This window comes from Mastomys coucha, unplaced genomic scaffold (assembly GCF_008632895.1).
Source record: "Mastomys coucha isolate ucsf_1 unplaced genomic scaffold, UCSF_Mcou_1 pScaffold11, whole genome shotgun sequence".
NCBI classification, from domain to species: domain Eukaryota; kingdom Metazoa; phylum Chordata; class Mammalia; order Rodentia; family Muridae; genus Mastomys; species Mastomys coucha.
This window is the reverse complement of record NW_022196893.1, coordinates 25,319,407-25,342,650: the sequence shown is the minus strand read 5'-3', so window position 1 is coordinate 25,342,650 and position 23,244 is coordinate 25,319,407. Positions and strand designations below refer to the sequence as shown.

Genomic DNA, 23,244 nt, shown 5'->3' with positions numbered 1-23,244 from the left:
GTCTAGCACGCCTTCAGCCGATGGGCTGGTGGGCCCGGCTAGCACGCCTTCAGCCGATGGGCTGGTGGACTCTGGCAGAACTGCTTATTCTCTTATGGGAGCACAGGTCATACCTTCTGAGTTTTAGTGAAACATTGAATTAGAAAAACTGTGCCAGTTTTGGTCAAGAGAAAAGCAAAAGGATGTATAATGATTATTAAAAATACCTTCTTGGGAACAGCGTGCCGTTCTCAGTGGTGCCGTAGGTGTGCTTTAGCTAAGCAGCAGCCTGGCTCACAGCTATTTCCATCTTTCCCCTAGATACTATCAGATTCCTCCTCCTCAGCAGGCTTTTTGTAAAGGCAGAAGGGGATTTCTTGTGGAGCAATGCGCTCAAATTTCAAAAACAATTTCTTTGTTACCTCTTATAGTATGGACAGAATTAGTTTTCTGGGTAGCGTGGAAATGCTGGAGTCTCAGAATATAGCGAAAAGTAAGTGATTGATGGTCAGGTTTTCAAAGTTCACACTGGGAGAATTAATGAAACATGGGAGAGGACTGGACCATTAGAAGAGTGTCCAACAAATAAAAATTCTGTAGAGCTTTGTCTTTTCTTAAAAATAGTATAGTCTCAGTGCTTTATAGTAAGCACACCTAATTGAGTTTCAATTATTTTCCTTTGGCTGTGCTGGGGATTGAACCCGTGCTCTTATGTTTTCTAAACAGTCATTCTATTATTGAGCCATATCTCTAGACCCTAATTTTAGGTCATTAAAACTTTTAGGTCATTAAAAATTTAGTCTGTTATATTAACATATAACCTAAGAGAGCCTAAACACTTGACTTGTCAGCATGAGAGAAAACTATACATAGTTATGTCAGAGAAGTCTACACATTGCCACAATTCAAGAATGTTGAGTAAAGACCTGAGCTAATGGTTAAAATGTAGCATGATAACACAGGTGCTTTACTATGATAGTCACAAGATGTTCATTTCTATGGCTACCCACTGTCTGCCACTCCTGGCAATGTCTTAAATGTTGGAACGATAAAGAAAGTGATGATGTTGATGGAGGGATAGTGACCCAGTCATGATTAGAGTAAAGAGAGCTTCCGGCTTACAATTGTTGTGACCATTTCAGTGACATAAATGATGATTACATTAAAACAGTGTCTTAAGATATATAATTATCATTTACAATGACTATTTTTAAAGTTGCTCCGAAATGATGTATGTATAGGGTAGCCGGAGTTAAGAATGGAAGTGAAGTGTCAGCAGAACCCTGCTTATCACAGTATTTATGGCTCAGGAATTCATGCGTGGGTTGGTTCATTGTGGAAACACACTTTGCTCAGTAGGGAGCATGATCTTTTGAATATGGGCAAAGATATATTTGTGCATTCTGAGTAGTGATAACTAGTAAGCTGGCCTCTCCAGGCCATTAACTACTTCCTGCCTCCCATTGGCATGATCTCAGCCTTACTTGTCACTTGAACTGTCTGAGCTCTTCCTGGCCCCCCAAGCATCCAGTCCCTGTTTGAGATGCTAATTTACTACAGGAACTTCACAACTTCTTCCAGCTTCAGTCTGGCTGTCTCTCAGTGGGATCTCTCCCTTCTCCCCACCTGCTGTCTCTGTCTTTGCATTATATTAACTTCTTCCCATACCCACAGAGGGATTTACTGTATATTTTAAATGTTTCTTTATTAGTTACATTTTTACTCCTTGAGAGTTTTCTTTGGGAACACTGTATTGACATGAAACTTCATTGTCTCCCTTCTAACTTACCCCATCATTCAGCCATTGTCTCAAATTCATAGCCTCTTTTTAAAACTATTATTACTTCCTATACATGTGACAATAATTATCATATGAATGAGTGCATTTAGTGTTGCTTGTCTGTGCATGTGTTAGGAGCTCCTTCCTGGAAGAGGTTGTTTCCCCTCTCTCAGCAGGCATTGCTCTTTATATACTGGTGGGGCCTTGTGAGATTCCCCTCATTCATGTTGACAAGTCACTTGGCATTCTCATTATGCAGGTCTTGTTTAGGGACCACATGTTGAGACTTCAGGAGCATGGCTTCCCTGTCATGTCTAGAAGACTCTCTCAGAAGACTTCCTGATCCTAAGGCTCTTAGAATCATTTTTTGCCCACTCTTCTGCCACATTCCTTGGGCCCTAGTTTTGGGGTTTACTCTACTAATTACTACCTGGCATACTATATTTTTACTGACTATTTTTTGAATCTTTAGCCCCTAAAACTACCTAAGTCAGGTGTACATGAAATATTTTTGACTATTTTATAGAATTTATCAAATTTGACAGATAAGGCCTGAATTGCAGAGCCAAGGTACTTGGAGTCACCATTTTGGTCTTGACCTGTGACATGAGACTTGAAGAAATTACTGTGTTGTTTACTTTTTTCACTGCTGTAATAAAAATACCTGACACCAAAGCTACATAAGGAAGGAAGGAATGCTTCATCCTGTCTTTCAGTTCAAGGGGATACAGTCTACCATAGCAGGGGAAGCAGTGAGGCACAAGGCAACTGGTAGAAGAGAATAGACAGGAAGTGAGACTAACACCATGAATCAGGCCTCTACTGTTCACATTCTACCCGCATTCTAAAATTCTGATCTCTCACTGGGATGCTCATTAAGCTCTGCCTATGAAATTCTAGGAATTTCCTATAGTGAAGCTTCAATTTTCCACATTACCCCACAAGCCACATCATGAGGCCTAAGAACCAAGTGGTCAGCATGTGATTTCTTACACTAATTGACCCACTCCTCATTACCAACTGGAAGGGGCTCCACTTTGGCTGGCAGTTTGAGGGGATACAGTTATGGTAGGACTCATAGGTGACAGGTCTGTTGTATGGCAGTCTAGAAGGAGAAAACAGACAGAAGTCCAACCAGGCTGTTAAACTTCAAAACCTTTCCCCCAGTGATCTACCTCCTCCATCAAAGCTGCTCTCCTGAAGGTTCTATAGCTCCCCAAAAGAATGCTACCAGCTATAGTCCAAGTGTTCAATGTTCAAATCCATGAGTGTGTCAGGGACATTTAAAAATATCTTAAATTTTGTTTGCATTCATTTCTCTCTCTGTCTCTGTTTCTCTCTGTCTGTCTCTGTCTCTGCCTCTCTCTCTGTCTCTGACTCTCTGTCTCTTTCTCTCTCTCTCTCTTATATCTTTGGTTGTGAGCCTAGCCTTTAGTTGCTGAGACATCTCTCCAGCCCTTCCCCCTCTGTGTGCGTGTGTATGTGTATGTGTGTGCGCCTGTGCGCTCTGTGCACACAGTGTGCATGTGAAAGTCAGCTCTTTTTCTCCATCACTTGGATTCCAGGGGTGGGAGTCTCCAACTTTGGTGACAAGTGCCTTTATCCACCATTTTTGACCACCTATGCAACTTCCGGCTGCTTATCCATCTTACTTAGAAAGTAGAAAACATTGTTTTTACTTCAAAGAGATGTTATGAGTATGAGATTGAGATGAATTACATATGAGTGTATGAATGATTTCTGACTCCTATGTTGGAGTTGGCTGTGAATTTTGTGACAAATGCCTGTGTGTGTGGTTTTGGCTTATCTGACCACAGAGAGGAAGGAATCGATCTTTATGTGCTCACCATTGTTTGGTGGGTTTCATACCCTAATGGCCAGAATATCACCCTAATTCATGGTGTCTCCTTAGCTATACAATGATATTATTTGGTCTTTCAAAGTTCTTGCTATGATTCCTGAGTGAAACTCTTCTACCGTTCACCTGATTCTTTTTGAGAAAGACTCTCTTATCAGAACTGAAGCGTACCAGTTTGGCTAGACTGGCCAGAGATCCTCTGGTCTTTGTATCCCTAGAGCTTGGATCACAAGCATCCATCAGGTGTCTGGTTTCTTGCCTGATTGCTGGGGATGCAAAGTCAGTCCTCCATGTTTGCATAACAAGTACTTCACCAACTGGATCATCTCCATAGCCTCTATTCTGGGTATATTTTAAAATGTATCTTGAAGTTTCCCTATTTTATTTTATTTATTTTCCTTTCTCTTTTTTTTCCCTACATATTATTTTATTTATTGACATTTCAAATGTTATCCCCCTTCCCGGTTTCCCCTCCGCAAACCCCCTATCCTATTCCCTCTCCCCCCTGCTTCTGTAAGGCTGCCCCCCACCACTCACTCCTGCCTCAATATACTAGCATCCCCCCCCCCATGCTGGGAGTCAAGCTTCCACAGGACCAAGGGCCTCTTCTCTTATTGATCAGATAAAGCAATCCTCTGCTACTTATACGATTGTAGCCATTGGTCTCTCCATGTGTCCTCTTTGTTTGGTGGTTTAGTCCCTGGGAGCTCTGGGGAGGGGGTTCTGCTTGGTTGATATTGCTGTTCTTCCTATGGGGTTGCAAACAAAGGGATTCTCGATTTTGATTTCAGGTTTTTTATGGTTTACTTTTAGGAGTTTACATCATCAATTCTTTGGTTTTTATTCTGTGTGATGGATTCAGATGTATTCTTTCTCTTTACCTGTGTTCTTTTATTATTATTATTATTATTATTATTATTATTATTATTATTATTTTATATCTATGAGTACACTGTAGCTGTACAGATGGCCGTGAGCCATTATGTGTGTGGCTGCTGGGAGTTGAACTCAGGACCTCTGCTGGCCCCACTCGCTCTGGCCCTGCTCGCTCCGGTTTAAGTGTAGCTGTCTCCAGACACACCAGGACAGGGCATCAGATCTCATTATGGATGGTTGTGAGCCACCATGCGGTTGCTAGGATCCAAACTCAGGACCTTCAGAAGATCAGTCAGTGCTCTTACCTGCTGAGCCATCTTGCCAGCCCCATCTGTGTTCTTGATGCAACACTGCTAATTAAGTAGTGTGTCTTTCCACTGATTTAACATGCTGCTTGCGTATGAAGGAAGGCCCTACATGGCTTGTAATGTCGGGACTAGAACATAGGGAGCTGTTTCTATGCTTAGTGAGGCCAAGACTTAGATCCAGTCACAGATAGAGTGGCTAAATACAGGATTCACTCAATTTTGGTCAGACTGTGGGGGTTGAACCATCACGTTCTGTCAGTGGGCTTGGTATAAGGCAGATGAGCAAGTTTCATCCTTGAGTGCTCCCAGGTTTTATTTTTTATTGATTTAAATTTGCAGTTGGATTCTAGTGTTCAGACAGCAGGTCCTTCTTTGTAAAAAGTCTTCCCAAGCTTACATTTCTCATCAACGAGTTCTGAGTTCTCATCCCCAGACCCATCTTATCCAGCGACCTTCATCTAAGTCTTCTTTCCCCACACTGCCTTTCATAGACCAAACCAAGCAGTGTGACAGTTATAGAAAATTCTAGATCTTCTTCATTCTGAGAGCATCACAGCGCTTGTCTTTAATACTTGGAGTATCAGCTGTCTCAGATGAATCGGGGCAGTATGTAGCCTTATGACTTCATTCAGAAGAGTGTGGACAGACATGAGCCACAGAGAGGAAACATGTTCAGTTGATGGCATTAGTGGGTGGGTCTGCTCTTTTGTCCCTGTGAGCTCAGTTCATTTCACTGTCATGCTGGAGGTAGAACTTGAGGAAGAGTACCCACTAGGCAAGCGCTCTGCTTCTGAGGCACAGTCCCAGCCCCGGGGGCTACTTTACCTGATGGCGCCACGGGAATCCCTACAGTGACTCTTGGAAAAAGTTAATGCTGTTTTCTCCATTCCAGATGGGAACATTCAAAGCAAATGATGGGGAATACTTCTTAGAACCAGTCCTGAAGGCAGATGGGAGTGAGTATGAAGATGACCACAACAAGCCACATCTGATCTACAGACAGGAATTAAAGAGGAACTCCTTTACGCGGTCTCATGGATCTTGTGAAGTTTCAGGTAAACTCTGAACGGAGACCATTCTGCCCAACTGTAATACTACTTAAAGTTTGTTTTGGCCATCATCTATATTTTCCACTGACACAATTGTATACACCATCTATTGCATATGAAGAACATATACATTATGTAATCGTTTCTGTGGCAGAACATCTACTATGAACAACTTTAAGGATACATACTACTTTCATTGAGATTGTCTCTCGGTTGCACAGCAATGCTTTTGAGTTTATTCTAGATACAGATGAAGTATCTTTTGACCAACATCTCTTCAGATCACTATTCCTGATTTCCATAGCCACTACAATACTTTTTACTTGTATAAGTTCAGCAGTTCGTTTATATACCCATGAGATATGGCATTTCTGAAAAAAAAATTTTCCTGTAAAGATCCACTAGAAATTAAGCATTTTAAGGTATTTTATAGTAAATAAAAGTCCAAAATATGCATTCAGAATATAGAATTTATAGTGGACTATCATAGGTTATTTTGATTTCAATCTACCAGTCACTGAATGGTGATTAAGTTGTTTTTCACAGTATAATCTTGCTACCAGTCCCTCTTGGTTCCACATCGCAGGGTTCTAACTCTCTTTAGTAGAAACATCATCCATAGAGACCTATAACCACTATGCTGCACAGCCTGCTTCTCAGATGTGCCTACTTTGTTATATGTCACAGCAGTTTGCCCATTTTCATGCTGAACAATATTTAATAGTTTGAGTATGTCATGGCACCATTGTTCCTTTTGGGTCATTTTTAGGTTTTTAGTATGAGACACAATTCTTTCCCCATGTTCTTTTTCTGAGAGTTTTTCCAGGACAATAATACATACATACATACATACATACATACATACGTACATATGTATATGTTACATATGTATGTATGTAAAACAAAGCTGTTCTTTGATCCAACAATTTTGTTAGAATTGTATTTGCATCTTCTTTTTCCTATAAAACTCAAACTACTGAATATTTACAATGTATTAGGATCTAAGAATGATAGATTTCTTTGCAGGATAAATGTGTTGCTGGTAAAATATTTTACTTGTACTTTGTGTAAAAGTTAAGTTTGGGTTCATGTATATGCTTGGGTCTTCATTTTTCACGCGACAACATATAAAACATAGAGAAAAGGCACCAGCAGTTATCACAAAAATACAAAGCCAAGACAAAAAGAGTGGGATTAGACGGGCTGGAGAGATGGCTCAGCTGTTAAGAGCACTGACTGCTCTTACAAAGGTCCTGAGTTCAATTCCCCGCAACTACATGGTAGCTCACAACCATCTATAATAATGGAGTCTGATGCCCTCTTCTGCAGACAAACATGTGGTCAGAGCACTCATACACATTAATATAAATCTAATAATAAAACCAAATCTAAAATAAAAGAGAATGGGATTATGGAGGAGTTACTTGAAGTTGTAGGTGTCCATAAACTATGGTTCCCACTGCTGTGATGTCGTCTGCAGGTGATGAGACACAGGCCTTTGAAGGTTTTCTCTAGGAATTTACTTCTTAATTAACCTTTGCTGTTAAAAGACCACCACTTGGAAGGGCTCTCCCAGCCACAAAGGCCGTGCTTTAAGTCTACTGACAGAGCAGATGCTTTTGTTATGCTTCTAATATGAGCATAAGGGTTTCATTTTTACGGCTTCAGAGAGAACACTCACGGGTGTGCAGCTTCACAATGGGATGCTATAGAAGGCAGCTCACGCCCAATCTGATGGACTATTCATGAGCAGCTTGTTTAATGCTTTGTGTAGCTTTGTAAGAAGGAAACCACCAAGAGGCGTTCTGAATGCATAATGTGTCACATGGTGATATGTGGACATTCAGACTCATGCTCAGCATTCATTCTTAGTGGGAAAATGCTCCAAGGAGCTATGTTCTTTGCTTTCAAAGGTTTTTCATACAAAAGACATATGATGAACATTAAGATGGAAAGCAACCAGAAAACTGGGATTTTTATTTAATTGCAATATAGGTTTTTTATTAGTTGCAATATATGTTTCTGTACAATATTTATCAAAACATGAATTAGTATCTATTCTCATAGACTCCTCCCACTTTAGTTCTAATTAACATGTACATTTTAGTCATTAATAAATACAATCAATTAGTGACCTAAAATATTAGCTACTAATTATTGCTTCATTAGTAAAAGTGAAGAATTGTGAATATAGTTAGTAAAGTTTTATAAGGCTTTTTTTCTTTTCCATCATTGTTCATAAATACTTGCAGTGTCCTTATTCTAACACCTGAATCTTCAAGAGAATTCCTTAGAGGTGAGAGCTGCAAGTTTTGTATATGATTCATCATAATTAAGCAGAAGAGTGACTTTTTTTTTTTGAATGGTTTTAACTAATCTCAACTCTAGTCTTGATGAATCAGATTGAATTGTTTCCAAGGTCAGAGTTTCCTATATGCCCTGAGGCCATATAAATGGATTTTGTTGGCTAATCTCTGCCATTGTGGATACTGAGATCCCACATATAGATATGGCCTAGGTACAGTCCCATGGATGGAGGGCTACTAGCAAAAAGAGACACAGGAGTGGGCAGATATCAATGAAAAAACCCGGAAAATACCACCAGCAGAACTAACCACAGTAAATAGAAAGCAAAGGGCAAGTATTCACAAAAAATAAAATGAGACCTTGATGCTCCACTCTACATGTTAGTGTTGGTTTTCAGTGGTCGGATGGGATCCCGTGAGCCTTGTGCAAGTTCTCCGGCTCCTGCTCATCTCTGTGTTGTGGAATAGACCCACAAAGTGTTAGTTGAGAGTAAGGAGGATAAAAACAGCTAAGAGTGTCATGACTTTTTGTTGTTGTTGTTGTTTTAAAATCTTTTTTTAAAATTTGATATTTTATTTATTTATATTTCAAATGTTATCCCCTTTCCAGGTTTCCCCTCTACAAACCACCTATCGCAGCCCCCTTACCCTGCTTCTATGAGGGTGTTCCCCCACTCCCTCACCCACTCCCACCTCACTGCCCTGGCATTCCTCTACACTGGGGCATCAAGGCTTCACAGGGCCAAGGGCCTCCCCTCCCATTGATGCCAGATAAGGCCCCTTCAGCTCCTTCAGTCCTTCCCCTAACTCCTTCATTGGGGTTGCTGTACTTATTCTGATGGTTGACTGTGAGCATCCGCACCTGTATTGGTCAGGATCTGGCAGAGCCTCTCAGGAGACAGCTGTATCAAACTCCTGTCAGCAAGCACTTCTTGGTATCAGCAATAGTGTCTGGGTTTGGTGTCTGTATGTAGGATGGATTCCCAGGTGAGACAGTCTCTGGATTACCTTTCCTACCGTAGTGACATGACTTTTAATTGAGGTTTTCTAAATCTGTCTATTTCTATTGTCTCTGAGCCCTTAGATAAGAATTGGTTAGCACACAGGTCAGAAGAAAAGGTTATTCTTTGGAAATCCCGATGTGTGTGAAGCGTAGCCGACTCACTGAACCTGGAGCTTGCTAACTCTGCCTAGTTTATCTAGCCAGCTTGGCCCAGGGGTCGAGTTTCTTCCTCTTGAGTGTTAGAATCTGGTTGCTACAAAGTTAAATTGTTAAAGTTTCTAATTTGTTACTGGGAAATCTGTCATCTCCTGACTCATGTGGACTTGCTTTATCCCATGTATTGATCTGTTTTCTGAGGAAGAAGGATTGTGGCTAAGAAGCCTTTGAAATTCTTGACACACCTGCTTTTGTGTTTGTTTAGACTGTTTTTCAGACTTTGCTTTAGCTTCCTGTTCTGATATGTGTATTTAGTTATTCACTTAGCAACTTGGTAGATCTGGATACTGTCCTTTCTTATGTCCATTTATTCCATCCCACAGAGTTCTCTCCTCTGCTTTGTCTTGTTTTAGACTTAGTCTGTCATCCTTAAAAGATTTTTTAACTCCATATATTTTTCTTCCACAGCAATATATTATGTTTTTATCAAATTAAAACTATAACAACTTTTTGTTCTAAACTTGAGTTAGTTAAATGAATACCTGGGTGCTCTTGATATTTAAAGGTAAAATAATAGTGGCTCATTAATTTTTGTCTCATGCTAACTGTGACCTATAGAGACAGTTTTTTTTTTTTTGCAAATTGATAGTCAATTCTATTATCACTTATGTCTTTTGTTCTTTTATGGTTAGTATACCTGCCATCATCATTTCTACGTGCTCACAATTTGGGATTTAGAATCCAGGTTGACAGAATAGCTTAGCAGTCAGTGTTTTGAACTGTTTCTAAGCTTGAGTATAGTATGCCTTTATCAGCTCACCTCTCAGATTTAAATTTTATATTCTCTCTTCTATAAAACAAAATGATACATTGTATTTCATTTTTCATATTCTTCCCATAACAGTTATGCATAAAATAATTTTGGGGTTAAATAGTTGAGGAATTTTGGTATCAAAATAATTATCCTGTAGGAGATGCTTTGGAGCCTAGTATGGGATGCATCCAGCCTAGATGTATTAGTTGTAGAAAGTCTGTTTGAGATAATAGTACATTATGTAAAGAACATAAGTTGAATAATTTGTCTTGGAAAGAGGAAGAATGGACAGTATTTTATATGGAAGCAGAAGAGCATGCACACTGTAGTTGAGAAATTGCTTGGACCCTCTAGGGCACTGAAAGTCAGCAGTAAGGGAATTATGGTACATCAGATGATAGTGTGATATCGTGCCATAAGGAAAGTAAGAACAAACTCAGTGTAATGTATATGGAAGCCTTATTAAGAGCTTTCATTATAATACCAACCAGCTGACTGGGAGTCCCTTTCCTGGGTAGTTCAACAGGGACCAAGGAAAAGTTTCTAATTACTTAGTCTGGCCTGACTTAATCCCTCCTAATGGCCTCCTAATCCCTCTTGTTGAAGGCAATTGTCTTAGTTTTTTTTTTTTTTTTTACTGTGTGAAGCATTATGACCAAGACAACATACAGAAGAAACAGTTTATTGGAGTTTATGGTTTTGGAGAGAGAGAGAGACAGAGAGGGAGAGGAAGAGAAAGAGAAGGAGGAGGAGAGAGAGAGAGACAGAGACACAGAGAGACAGAGAGAGAGAAGAATGCAGACAGTGACACACACACACACACATACATACACACACACACACACACACACACACACACACACACACTCCACACACACAGAAGGGTTGGGGTGACTAACTGCGAATGTCATGGACTTTTGAGACCTCAAAACCTTGCCCATAAGGCCACACCTTCCTAAGCCTTCTCAAACAGTTCCATATGTGTGTGCTTGTCTTCACTTGGTGTTCCCTCACTGGTTACTTGTGCGACCTTACATTAGAATTGTCATATATCTCAGACTACCAAAGCTCTGTTCTAGTTCTGGTTGTGTGGGAGGAGACTGCTCATGAGATTTCAGATTATTTTGGTGAGTGTAGGGGGCATCTCAATCCTTGAAATGGATATAGAAATTTTACAATTAGCTTGCTAAATTAAAAAAAAAAGGAAAAGAAGAGATTTAGTTTAGATTTTATTTAGTCAATCAAATGGTTTGGTTAAATGATACCTCTTGTAAAGATTTGCTTTTAAAATGTGTATGTGTGTGTGTGTACATATGTGTGTGTATGTGTATGTATATGTGTGTGTGTGTTTGTGCATGTGTGTGTGTGTATGTGTGTGTGTGTATGTGTATGTATATGTGTATGTGTGTGTTTGCATGTGTGTATATGTGTGTGTATGTGTGTGTGTGTGTGTGTGTGTATGTGTGTACACATGAGTGCAGATGTCCATGGATCTTCTGATGAAGTCAGATAACTTGGAGCTGGAGTTACAGGTGGTTGTAAGACTCCAGACATGGGTGCTAAGAACTGAACTTGGGTCCTATGTAAGAGCAGTGTACACACTTAACCACCGAGCCATCTTCTCAGGCCCAGTAAAGTGATGATATCATTATATGCAGTGTCTACTTGCCTATCAGTATGTTCTGTTACACATTTATTCTTTAATTTTCTAAATATTTTGTAGATTTTTCTTGTTATAATATTGTATATTTTTGTTAGTTTTTTCTGGGTATTCAATAAATATATTGTTTGCAATAACATTTATATTTTACAAACTAGATAATTTTATAATTATGTTTGTATTCATTCCTTTTATACAACAATGCAGATCTCTTATTGACCTTTATATTTGGCAAGCTTGCAACATTTAATTAATTTGTTTATTCTTTTAGGCTTATAAGTAACCAAGTAGTTCTAAATATTACATTCTAATCTTTTAGTGTTTTATTTTCTCCACTTATTTCACTAGCTAGAATTGTTAGACTAGTCCATAGGATAATTGTAATTCTTGTCTCATTACCAGTCGTAAGATAGGAACAATTTTAACCTTTGCTGATACATACATTGGCTGGTCTAGGTTTATCTTAGCTATCCATTACTGACTAAAGATTTCCTCCTAAATTCATAGCTTATTTAAGTTACTATGCCAGGTACTTCTTTTGCCAACAATTTCCATTATGAGTAGATGTTGAATTTCATCAAAAACTATTTACATATGGCCCAAGATGAATAGATAGTTTTCTCCTATCATCGATTGGCACAAAGGCCATTGGGTTTCATTTCTTCTTGATTTCTTCTCTTCTCTTTTCCCAACTTCCCTCTCTCCCTCTTTCTTTCATTTTCTCTTTTTATTTCTTTCCCAGTAAAAAAAGGCTTTTTTCAGGGGTAAGGAAATGCAGACCAAGGCACATAGAAAGATCCTCTGCAAATCAGGGTGATGGGAAACCCTATGTCCTCACTTTATTTTCTTAACAGCCTGTTTGGTAATACTTTCTCAGACCATGTGTGTCTACCTTCTTGAGTGGATTTAGTTTCTAATGGGTTCCTATTACAGAGGAGAAGAGCCGTGAAGAGCCATGCATATGAGAGCTTATTGATGGGACTCAAATGTACTGGTGGCTCGTAGGGCATGTGCTGTGAACAGACATTGTTCTATTGTATAGATTATTAGTCAGTAGATTTACTCTTTTTTTGTTTTTGTTTGTTTGTTTGTTTGTTTTTCGAGACAGGGTTTCTCTGTGTAGCCCTGGCTGTCCTGGACTCACTCTGTAGACCAGGCTGGCCTCGAACTCAGAAGTCCGCCTGCCTCTGCCTCCTAAGTGCTGGGATTAAAGGTGTGTGATTTATGCAACAGGTAATAGAGAGAATGACCTTGATGATTTATGAATATATACATGCATATATGATTCATGAGAAAATACATTTGTGAACTGAGAAAATATATACAGTCACAAATGTTTCAAATTTTAGCTAGGATTGGTGGCACAGGCCTGTAATGCCAGCTACTCCATAGTCTGAATATAGGGAAAAGAATTGGAAGTTCATGTCCAGACTGTATTAGCTACAGAATAGGTTCAAGGCCAGTCTGGGAAACTTGTTGTTATCATTCTGTCCTAAGATGAAACAGGAGGGATGGGGTGTGACTCAGTACCACGATTCGTGTCTGGTATGTGAATGCAATTCAGCTCTATGCTACACTACACTATATATTCTTTTAAAGAATACATAAGTATGAGATCACTAGTCAGCCATACAGCTTGCTTTATAACTTAGTTGCCCGTGTCTAGTGAAGTAAATCTGAATATTTGGCTTTCTATTACATAAGCTTGTGATGCACTACTCATGAGAAGTAAACAAAGATTCTAATTGTTATCACCTAGAATATAGTACAAATTATTCTTAAGATATCCTTAAAATTACTTTATTATTCTTTTTTACTAACTTTTATTATTCTGAAAATAAGAATAGCTGGGCTTCTTCCTGTTCTGTATTTGTACTTTTTATTTTCTTCTCTCATTGCTGTGGCCAGGACATCTAACATTTTATTAAGTAGGAATGGAACAACTTGTCTTATTTCTGCTTTTAGTAGGATTGCATTTATGTTATCACCTTCTACATGATTATGATAGAGTTGTAATATATGGTCTTTATTATGTTGAAACATGTTCTCTTCAACTCTGTTATCTCTAGAATTTCTATTATAAAGGCTTGTTGGTGTCTTCAAAGCTTTAAAAGCTCATTGGCTTTTTTACATCTATTGAGATGATCATGTGATTTGTGCTCTTGCATCTGCTTATGTGACTTATTTTTTATATTGAACATTTCTGGATTTCTGGAATGTTAAAACCATTTCTTTATTTATGTGTAACCATGTTTACCTGAATTTATGTATGTGTACTACATATGTTTCTGGTGTGAGCAGAGTCCAGAAGTGGGCACCAGAACCCTTGAAACTGAAGTTACAAATGCTTATGAGCTTGTGATATCGGTGTTTGAAACAGAACACGGATTCTCTGGAAAAGCAACGCATGCTTTTGACCTCCGAGTCTTTCTTCTAGCTCCCACTGAATATTTCTTGATGAAATTTGACATCTACAATGAAATTTCTTTGTATCCCTCAGGAAGTTAACTGTAGACTTAAAAGAATTTCTTTAATCAAAGAAAGAGTACTTTTTTTTTTTTTAATTAGATATTTTCTTTATTTACATGTAAATTTCTCCTTTCCCAGTTTCCCCTCCAAAAAACAAACAAACAAACAAACAAAAACAACACAAACAAACCCCTGTTGTCTCCCCCCTCCCCATGCCTGCCACCCCACCCTCTCCCACTTATTAGCCCTGGCATTCCCCTACACTGGGGCACAAAACCTTCACAGGGCTGAGGTCCTCTCCTCCTATTGATGATTGAATTTGCAATCCTCTACTATACACGTGCTGCCAGAACAATCAGACCCACCATGTGCAGTCCTTGGTTGGTGGTTGAGACCCTGGGAGCTCTGAGGGTACTAGTTAGTTCATATTGTTGTTCGTCCTAAGGGGCTGCAAACCCCTCAGCTCCATAGGTCCTTTCTCTAACTCCTTCACTGGGGACCCTATACTCAGTTCAATGCTCAGTTCAGGCTGTGAGCCTCTACATCTGTGTTAGTCAGGTAGTGTCAGAGCCTCTCAGGAGATAGCTATATTTAGGCTGGCTTGTCCTTCCTTCAGTCTCTGCATCATAGTTAATCTCTGCAACTCCTTCCATGGGTAATTGGTTCCCCCTTTTAAGAAGGAATGAAATGTCCACCTTTTGGTCTTCTTTCTTCTTGAGTTTCTTGTGGTTTGTGGGTTGTTCTTCCTGTATTCCAAACTTCTGGGCTAATAACCACTTATCAGAGAGTGCATACCGTGTTTGTTCTTTTGTGATTGGGTTACCTCACTCAGGATGATATTCTCCAGATCCATCCACTTCCCTAAGAATTTCATAAATTTATTGTTTTTAATAGCTGAGTAGTACTCCACTGTGTAGATGTACCACAATTTCTGTATCCACTCCTCTGTTGAGGGACATCTGGGTTGTTTCCAGGTTCTGGCTATTATAAATAAGGCTGCTATGAACATGGTGGAGCATGTGTCCTTATTACATGTTGGAACATCTTTTGGGTATATGCCCAGGAGTGGTATAGCTGGGTCCTCTGGTAGAACTATGTTCAATTTTTGGAGGAACCGCCAAACTGATTTCCAGAGTGGGTGTACCAGTTTGCAATCCCACCAGCAATGAAGTAATGTTCCTCTTTCTCCACAACCTCTCTACCATCTGCTGTCCCCTGAGTCTTTTATCCTAGCCAGTCTGACTGGTGTGAGGTGGAATCTCAGAGTTGTTTTGATTTGCATTTCCCTGATGACTAAGGATGTTGAACATTTCTTTAGGAGCTTCTCAGCCATTCGGTGTTCATCAATTGAGAATAAAGAAAGAGTACTTCAGTACACTCTTGTAAACTGGGTAAACTGACAGTAGTTGATTGGTCTCAAATATTTCTCCTCCTAAACTATCAAACTTAGTATCTATGTCTTAGCTCAGCTCTGTTTCTGTAGTGTGAGAAAGATGAGACCCATATCTTCATAGGGATGACTAGATAGCTCTTTCTTTTTGTCTCCATGAGGTAACATTTTCATGGTGACGTTGCTAAATTCTCTTCATTCAGTGTGGTGCCACATACAGGCCTGAGCAGAGTCATGCGATGCTGTATTCCATTTGGAGGCCTATTTTGAGGAAATCTGAATTCATTTCTTTGCTATGCTATTCAGTTGCTGGCTATGAAAATTTCTTTCAACCCCCGTCACATGTCTGTGTGTTTTAAAAATTGTCCAGTAATAGTAACTGATGCAAGGCTGCAGGGAAGGTGGATGGTGTAAGTCATTCTTTTATCTCACAAAGGCACGTCCACAATATTCTGTTAGTTTATTACTAGTAGATGAGGTTCCATGCCTTAATTTGTAACATTCTTCAAAACTAAGCATTAAAAAATGCACAAACTCTAATTCATAGCTCTTAAAAGTATGTTCTCCAGTTGTTCAGTAATGAGAGAGCTTAGAGACTGGTAGATTTTTGTGGTTCTATGTTATGCAACACCCTTGACTTAAAAATGATGCCCCAGGTCTCTATTTTATCTTCTATGTTACCATGGCCATCACACTTAACCTTTCTCTTCCTAATTTCCTTTATTAATAAAGTGGCTCTAATCATAGTGGCTACTTCATAGAGAGTTATTGTTACTGCTAAGGAGGTAAACACATGGGGCTTGATAAATAATCAACACAGTAAACATTTGTAGTTATTATTCATAGTATTAGTTCAATAACATGGAGATCTAAGACATGTCATAGAACTGGAATACAGCTTAAACCATGAGGAAATATGGTAGTATAATATCTAATATGGTCATTTCTCATTTGAAAAAGTTCATAATTCTTTTAAGCTTTGGTGCATTCAAGAGTGATTTCAAATGCTGATACTCTAGATTGAACATAATTTTATTTGACACCCTCACTGTGCTTTGGAGAATTGTGGAATAGTTTTCTTCTGGTCAAATACAGACTGCCTGTGCACAGAAAGCAACACTGGGGTTGGAACTGGGAATGTCTCAAGCAGTGTGTGTCTGTCTTCGAGCTGATACTAGTTATAGCTCATTCATATTTTCCCTATGCTGAAGTTGCAGCCCATGAAGCTCTTCTGTCTTATTCCTCAAATCATCCCTGCCTTCCACCTGCTTTGTCTTTCATTTCTCTCCTCTACTATGCTTTCTTCATTTTCATTTTTCCCTATTCTCCATGAGTGCTTACTGAACATAGGAGAACACATAGCTGGACCTTGTTCTCACTCACTAGGGAATTCACAGCTTGGTGAGGTGATGGCACATAGTGGTGAGCTCTTGAGAAGGACTTAGAATTTATCCCGTGGGGAATCTCCCAGTGAACATATACCTGCTTTCATCTTGAGTGAGGGTGAAATGAGAGAGTGTTTATTTAGAAGTGGACTTAACCATGAATGGAGGGATGGGGAAATGAAATGGCTAGACTGTTTGGGAGGCTTTTTTAAAAGTCTAATTTTATAGTCTTTTTTTCTAAAGATCCCAGTGGCTGTGTGCTGGGATGATTCAGTTTTGTGAAGTAGGAAGCTATTGCTGACATCTGTAGACACCAGAAGCTGAAAACTGGAGAAGAAAATCTGGAGCATGAAGTAGCAGCTTGACATTCAAGCAGAAATATTTAATCACACTATTGTATAACGATAATTTTGAGCTATGTGCATTTGTAGCTATTAATCTAAATATTATCTTCAGGCTATAACATTATTCTGTGGGCCATTATCCACTGGCATAAATTTTAAAGGTTTTATATTCTCATAAGCACTGGTGACCTTGTCGTTGGGGTTCATCTAAATTGGTTTCATGCTGTAATATACTTACTATGAACGAAGGGCAAGAATCAGTTTTAGTCTTGACTTGATGGAACAGAAATAAAATGGGAAGAGTTGCAAGGAAATGATGTCATGGAACTGGCTGACCTGGCTTGGTATTTTGAGACAGAGTCTCACGTAGCCCAGGCTGGTCTCAAATTTGGTATGTAACCGGGGATAGCCTTGAACTTCTGATATTTCTGCTCTGTTACCCAAGTGCTGGTATTTCAGACATGTGTCACTTTGCTAGGTAGCAAATGTGCTTTGAGGGATGGCTATTTTTGGAAGGTACTTACCGAGGTCATTTTCTCATCATTAGTCACAATGCTTGAGGATAAATACTAAGAAAAGTCAACAGGATATAGCTTTTAACTTGTGAAATATGAATAGATGCTATATTAGTAGATACTATTTAATATCTCAAAATTTAATAAGAACATAAACTTGTAATCTTTTAAGGATACTGAAATATTAAGTTCACATTTGCTTCCTATGCCATACTGTTAATGCTGGGCTATGTATGGCCTGTTATATATAATGTACTAACATGTATCTGTATACTTTGGTGATAGAATTTCCAAATAATGAAATAAAAATTTAAATGCCTCCGAAGTTCCTGCTTTTATTTCATGCCAAAATCTCAGTTCATTCTTCTTTGGCTATTTTACTTCTATGGTTTACTTATTTCTGTGTTTAAGATGGGCAATTCATAAAGATTTAAATTGAGCCTTTTGGGATTTTTAGTGATAGAGGTTTTATATGTGTTAAATTAAATGTTAAAAAGTTGGATAACTATCTCCTTAATACTGTGTGTTCCATTTTATTATCTTACTGCTTTAGCAAGCATTACCAGGACAATAGAATGTGATAGTCATGCCAGCTATCACATTGATATACTGGGGATTACTTTGAGCTACTTAACTAAGGACTTGTTAATTCTGGTCTGCATGTTCTTGAGTGTTTGAGCCAGTGCACCATAAAGGCCTGAAGATAATTGCACTTCTTTCTCTCCCATTTTGTTCACTTCCTTTCAGCATCCAAAGCAGAGATTATTCTAGTTCCTAGTTTCTAATCTCCTTGAGTTTTTGGAAAGTGGCATTGTTGTATCCATGTATCCTTTAAAAGCGTATGTTTAGTTTTAATTGTTACCAACATAAAAGCATGCTATGCTTACCTTTTCGCGTGTCCTTCACGTGTGCTGCCAAGACTCCTCTGTGTGATAATGCAATATGAGTCTGTAGATTTTAATACATTGCTCTGTTGTTTTTCAATTACTGTATATTTTCTTTGGATTATTTCAAATCACATACTAATAAACTGAGGTAATGCATGGATTATATAGTGTCGGTTGGTAAGTTATGCCGTTCTTTCATGTTTCTTTCCCACCTCATTGGCCCACGGCTGCCTGCAGTGCTTGACACCGCTCACTCTGGACCAGGTCTCTAGACCTGAAGCCCATGGATACTTATCAGTATTTGTATTGATGATGGACAGAAAATGGCAGCACCTCTTCGTTTGTGAGTGTGTGGCCATTGGACCTTCTCTCTTGTGAGATAAGGAGCAAGCTTCATTGCTTCTTTTCAAGGTTGCTGTGTGACATGGTTCTAATTCTCAGGCTTTATCTTTCTTCCTTTGGCGTCTGGTGTCACATTCAAGGACTCATAGCAATTCTGACACTTGAAAAATCTCCCCATGTTTCCTGCTAAGAGTTCCACAGTTTCTGCGTTTCATTGGGTCTTGAATTGGGTTTCAGTCTACTTTGTAGTTTGAATAGTCTTGACTTCCTTGCTGAGGATCACTTGGCAGCATAGGAGAGGGAGCATTTCTGGGCTCTTTAGCCTATTTTTCTGGCCTTTGGATCTGTTGTGATGACCTCATGGGAATCAGAGGAGGTTGATGAGTTATGGAATGGCAGCCCATGGGATGGGTGCCCATGAAACTTACCTGATGGCTTTTCAATGACGTTACATCAGCGCTTGGCATTACCAACTTCCAAATGTTAGCCAGCCTGCTAGGTGGAATAAACTAATTTGTCACTTGGTCAAATATTGTTTGAAGCCCTTAAAGGACCTAAATTTTTGTTTTTAATGTTTGTGCTTCTGTCCCCCTCCCTGGTATGTAAGACTTTATAAGGTGATGTGTACACCTCACTTCCTAAATATTCTTGATGTGTATAAATGTTGAGCAAAAGTTTGTTTTCAATAACCTGGAAACAAGTGAATATATTGAAACCTAAACCTTCAGCTTTTCCTGATAGCCAGAGCTTTATATGTATCAGGTTGTCTGGGATCTTCTCTAGGCCAGCAGGTGTTCAGTGATCATTGGTGGATGAGAGATCCCAGGGGAAAGAAATCAGGGAGCTTTGCTTGTATCTAAGCACACAGTCATACAAAGGACAGATGTTAAAGATAATGGAAAGTGCTTATGGCTTTGATTGTCTACTATCCCCAAATGACTCCACTTATCTTCAAAGGAAGTGAATCATTACACACACACATACACATGTTTGCACAAATGTACACTCACACATACACATATGCATACACACACACATGTAATTATAGTGCAACAATATCTTGATTGTTGATTATTTGGTTTATAAATGACTCAGGCATTATAATTTCTTTTTACCTTAATCCTTGTTCACTTTTCTGTTGAAAATACAACAATTTCCATTAACAGAAGATGGGAGTAGAAAAGAAAGGAGGAAAGGAAGAAAGAAAGAAATAGCACACACGCCATGCCCAGTTCATGAACATTTTACATAAGCACAAATAATCAATTATTTAAATGCAGTTTCTTTATATAATACTTAAAAGTAGTTCCTATGATTACAGTATCAAATAGTTTTCTACATAAGTAAACAGTGCATATCATGTGGTCACTGTCATAAATTTTATATCAACAGTTGATCATTTCATTTGAGTTGCTGCCTCTTAGGATGTGAGTCTATTAAGGAGCGTTAGTGTTGCTGCTTTCATATATTGTATAGTGAAAGTTTGTTTTAATCTATATTCCATGAAGCATCACCAGACAGAACGTGACTGATGTATAATGAGACTAAATCCTAGCAGCCGCTTAAGCACCTAGTGTGCTTCCTGGGAAACACGGGGATTGCTTGATACTTCTTGGTAAATAAATATGCCCAAGTACCCAGAGCTGTTCAAAAGAGAGCTAAGAGTCAGTGTTGTTCGTATAGCTCAGAAAAATCTGAGTGCTGTCAACCACCGGCTATAAAGAGCAAAGCTCGTGGTACAAGGATTCAGTGTGTGGCTGCTCCATTTTCTGTGAGTCATGGATCGCTTCTGGTTTAACACAACTTCACACTGTATTGTTTTATCCTTCTCAGAAAATCAAATGGAGAAACCAGCTTTGCCCTCTCATAACTTCAGGAACACGACTGGAGACGTTAATACAAAGGAGGACGCAGAGTTCAGATTGGAAGGTGAACGGAGCCGGTTACATTCCAGGAATAAGCGTTTTTTATCATACCCAAGATACGTGGAAGTTATGGTTACAGCTGACGCTAAGATGGTTCACCATCATGGGCAGAATTTGCAGCATTATGTGCTGACACTAATGTCAATTGTAAGTACCATAATAGTTCTTCTTAAAGTTTTATTTTATTTGTATTACTTTATGTGCGTGTGTTTGTGTATGCTGTATGTGTGTGGGTGCCCTTAGAGGCCAGAAGAGAGAGCTCCCCTGCAGTGGTTGTGAGCTACCCCCATGGGCCCTGGGCATCCTCTATAAGAGCAACAACTATTCTTAATGGCTGGACCATCCTTCCAATCCCAATTTAATAGAACTCTTACATCATCTGAAATGAAGTTCCAGTTAATGTTTTTCACATATAACTTAAAAGTGTTTTTCGAAGCTATAGACACAATAAGCCAGTTGTGTTACCATTCGAACCAGAATTTCATCTGTTCCTCTGGCTACTTTTACATTTGAAAACCTCCCCAGCACTCAGAGAGAAAGCTTGCTGGGTTCTTCCTGTGAACGGCGTCTGCCCTCTAGTGACAGAGAATGTCCTGTGACACCTGTCTTTGAATCTGAATGTTAAAACCTCCATCTGTTCTCAAGGAGGGTGGAGCCTGTGTCTTTGCCTACTCCCAACAATCCCTTGATCAGGAGTTTGGCACTCCATCTTTTAAGTTGCAGACACATTATGAATGGAGCTGGCTTAGGAGATGTAGACTATAAGTCTTTGGTTTGTGTTAGACTCTCTGCTGAATAGTGGTTCTGGGACCCACAGGCCTACCACCATGGAGAAATGTGTTAACTCTCTGCGTGCATGAGTAGCATGCATTTGCAGCAGCTGACCTTTATTACCCTTCCCGGGACATCCCTGAATTTAGCCCTGTTGCTCAGGAGTATTTATAAAACTCACCCCATCTCATGCTCCAGTTGACCAGGTTTAGTTGGCAGAACACACTCATTTACATATGTTCAGAGTAATTAGGGATGTACGGAATGGCGGGAAGTGCCTCTGCGCATGTCGATGGAGTTGAGACCTGTGCTGTTGTGAAGGCTTGGCCAAGATATCTCTTGTGACCTTGCCAGTTCCTTTCGATGGAACTCTCTAGTTCAAGTTACTGGGGCGGGAAGATCCTAAGGTCTTCTCATTTTTCTTACCTATGAAGTTGTCTAAAGTCCTTGCAACTAGATCAGGTTATACTCAATAAATTTTCTAAAACAATGAGCAAGTAGTTAAAATGGAAGCAATAATTCTTGTGGACATAGAAGATTATGATAAAAACAGATGACCCAAAACTAATTTCTGGAACTGCATCACAGACTTATTCGTGTATTTGAACTGTTTTATTTTAAACAAATGGTCCAGATGATGAATAGAAGTATATATGTATATACTGATATTTTTTTTTTACTTCTGAAACCAAAATAATTATTTAGCTGTGTATTTTTATCTGTATGTGGGTATGGCCCACAGGTGTTCTAACAAGAATTATGGTATGGAGGATGCCAGTTAACATGCGCAACACTTAATCAGTTCTGGAGAACACTGGATAAACTTAATGATAAGAAAATTACATTTATTAAAAAAATTGTTTTGATGGAGACAGTGGAGGAAAATACCATATTTTATAATAGCACTATTGTTAGAAGTATGGGTTCATGATAGATTATACCAATGGCAGAGCTTTGGGAGCAAAGGGATACATTAGGAATTATGGAAGAGCCATTTTTGGTGATACTTCCATACTCAACAAAAGTTTTGACATCTTTATTGTATATAAAATCAATTAGTATTATGGCTTTCTGAAAAGATAATTAAAATGATCTTGGGCATTTTGAAGTTTCCTGATAGCAAGACTATCCTGATAGACTGTTTTACATCATGGAAAGATTCTTGTGCTCGATATTTCTGGAAACAAGCCAGCAAGTGGACACAGCACTTCCCGGGTTTTCACTCAGAGGAACACAGATTTCAGCTGGAGCTGGGCCCTGTGCAGCACTGTTGGCTGTTCTGTAGGAAGGTTTCATCTCAGGGTGAAGGATGAGTCAGGGCTGAGAAGGGCATCATTCAAGTTATGAGCAGAGGAGAGAAACGTGTAGGGGAGGGTTAGACAGGCATGTTTGCACTTTCCCCCTTAGAGGCCAAGTTTCAGAAGACT

General features: G+C 39.1%; 1 protein-coding gene across 9 annotated transcripts in view; it reads left to right on the top strand.

Moving 5' to 3' along the window:
- Adamts20 (ADAM metallopeptidase with thrombospondin type 1 motif 20) overlaps positions 1-23,244 on the top strand; it is a 130,695-nt gene that overhangs the window by 10,609 nt on the left and 96,842 nt on the right. For all 9 annotated transcript variants that reach the window (XR_004113529.1, XR_004113531.1, XR_004113533.1 and 6 more), the window contains exons 3-4: positions 5,694-5,856; positions 20,955-21,193. Coding sequence is in view for 3 of the 9 variants with exons in the window: in XM_031353648.1 (XP_031209508.1) it covers positions 5,694-5,856; positions 20,955-21,193 (402 nt within the window). In the remaining 6 variants the exon portion in view is untranslated. The remainder of the gene's footprint in view (positions 1-5,693; positions 5,857-20,954; positions 21,194-23,244) is intronic.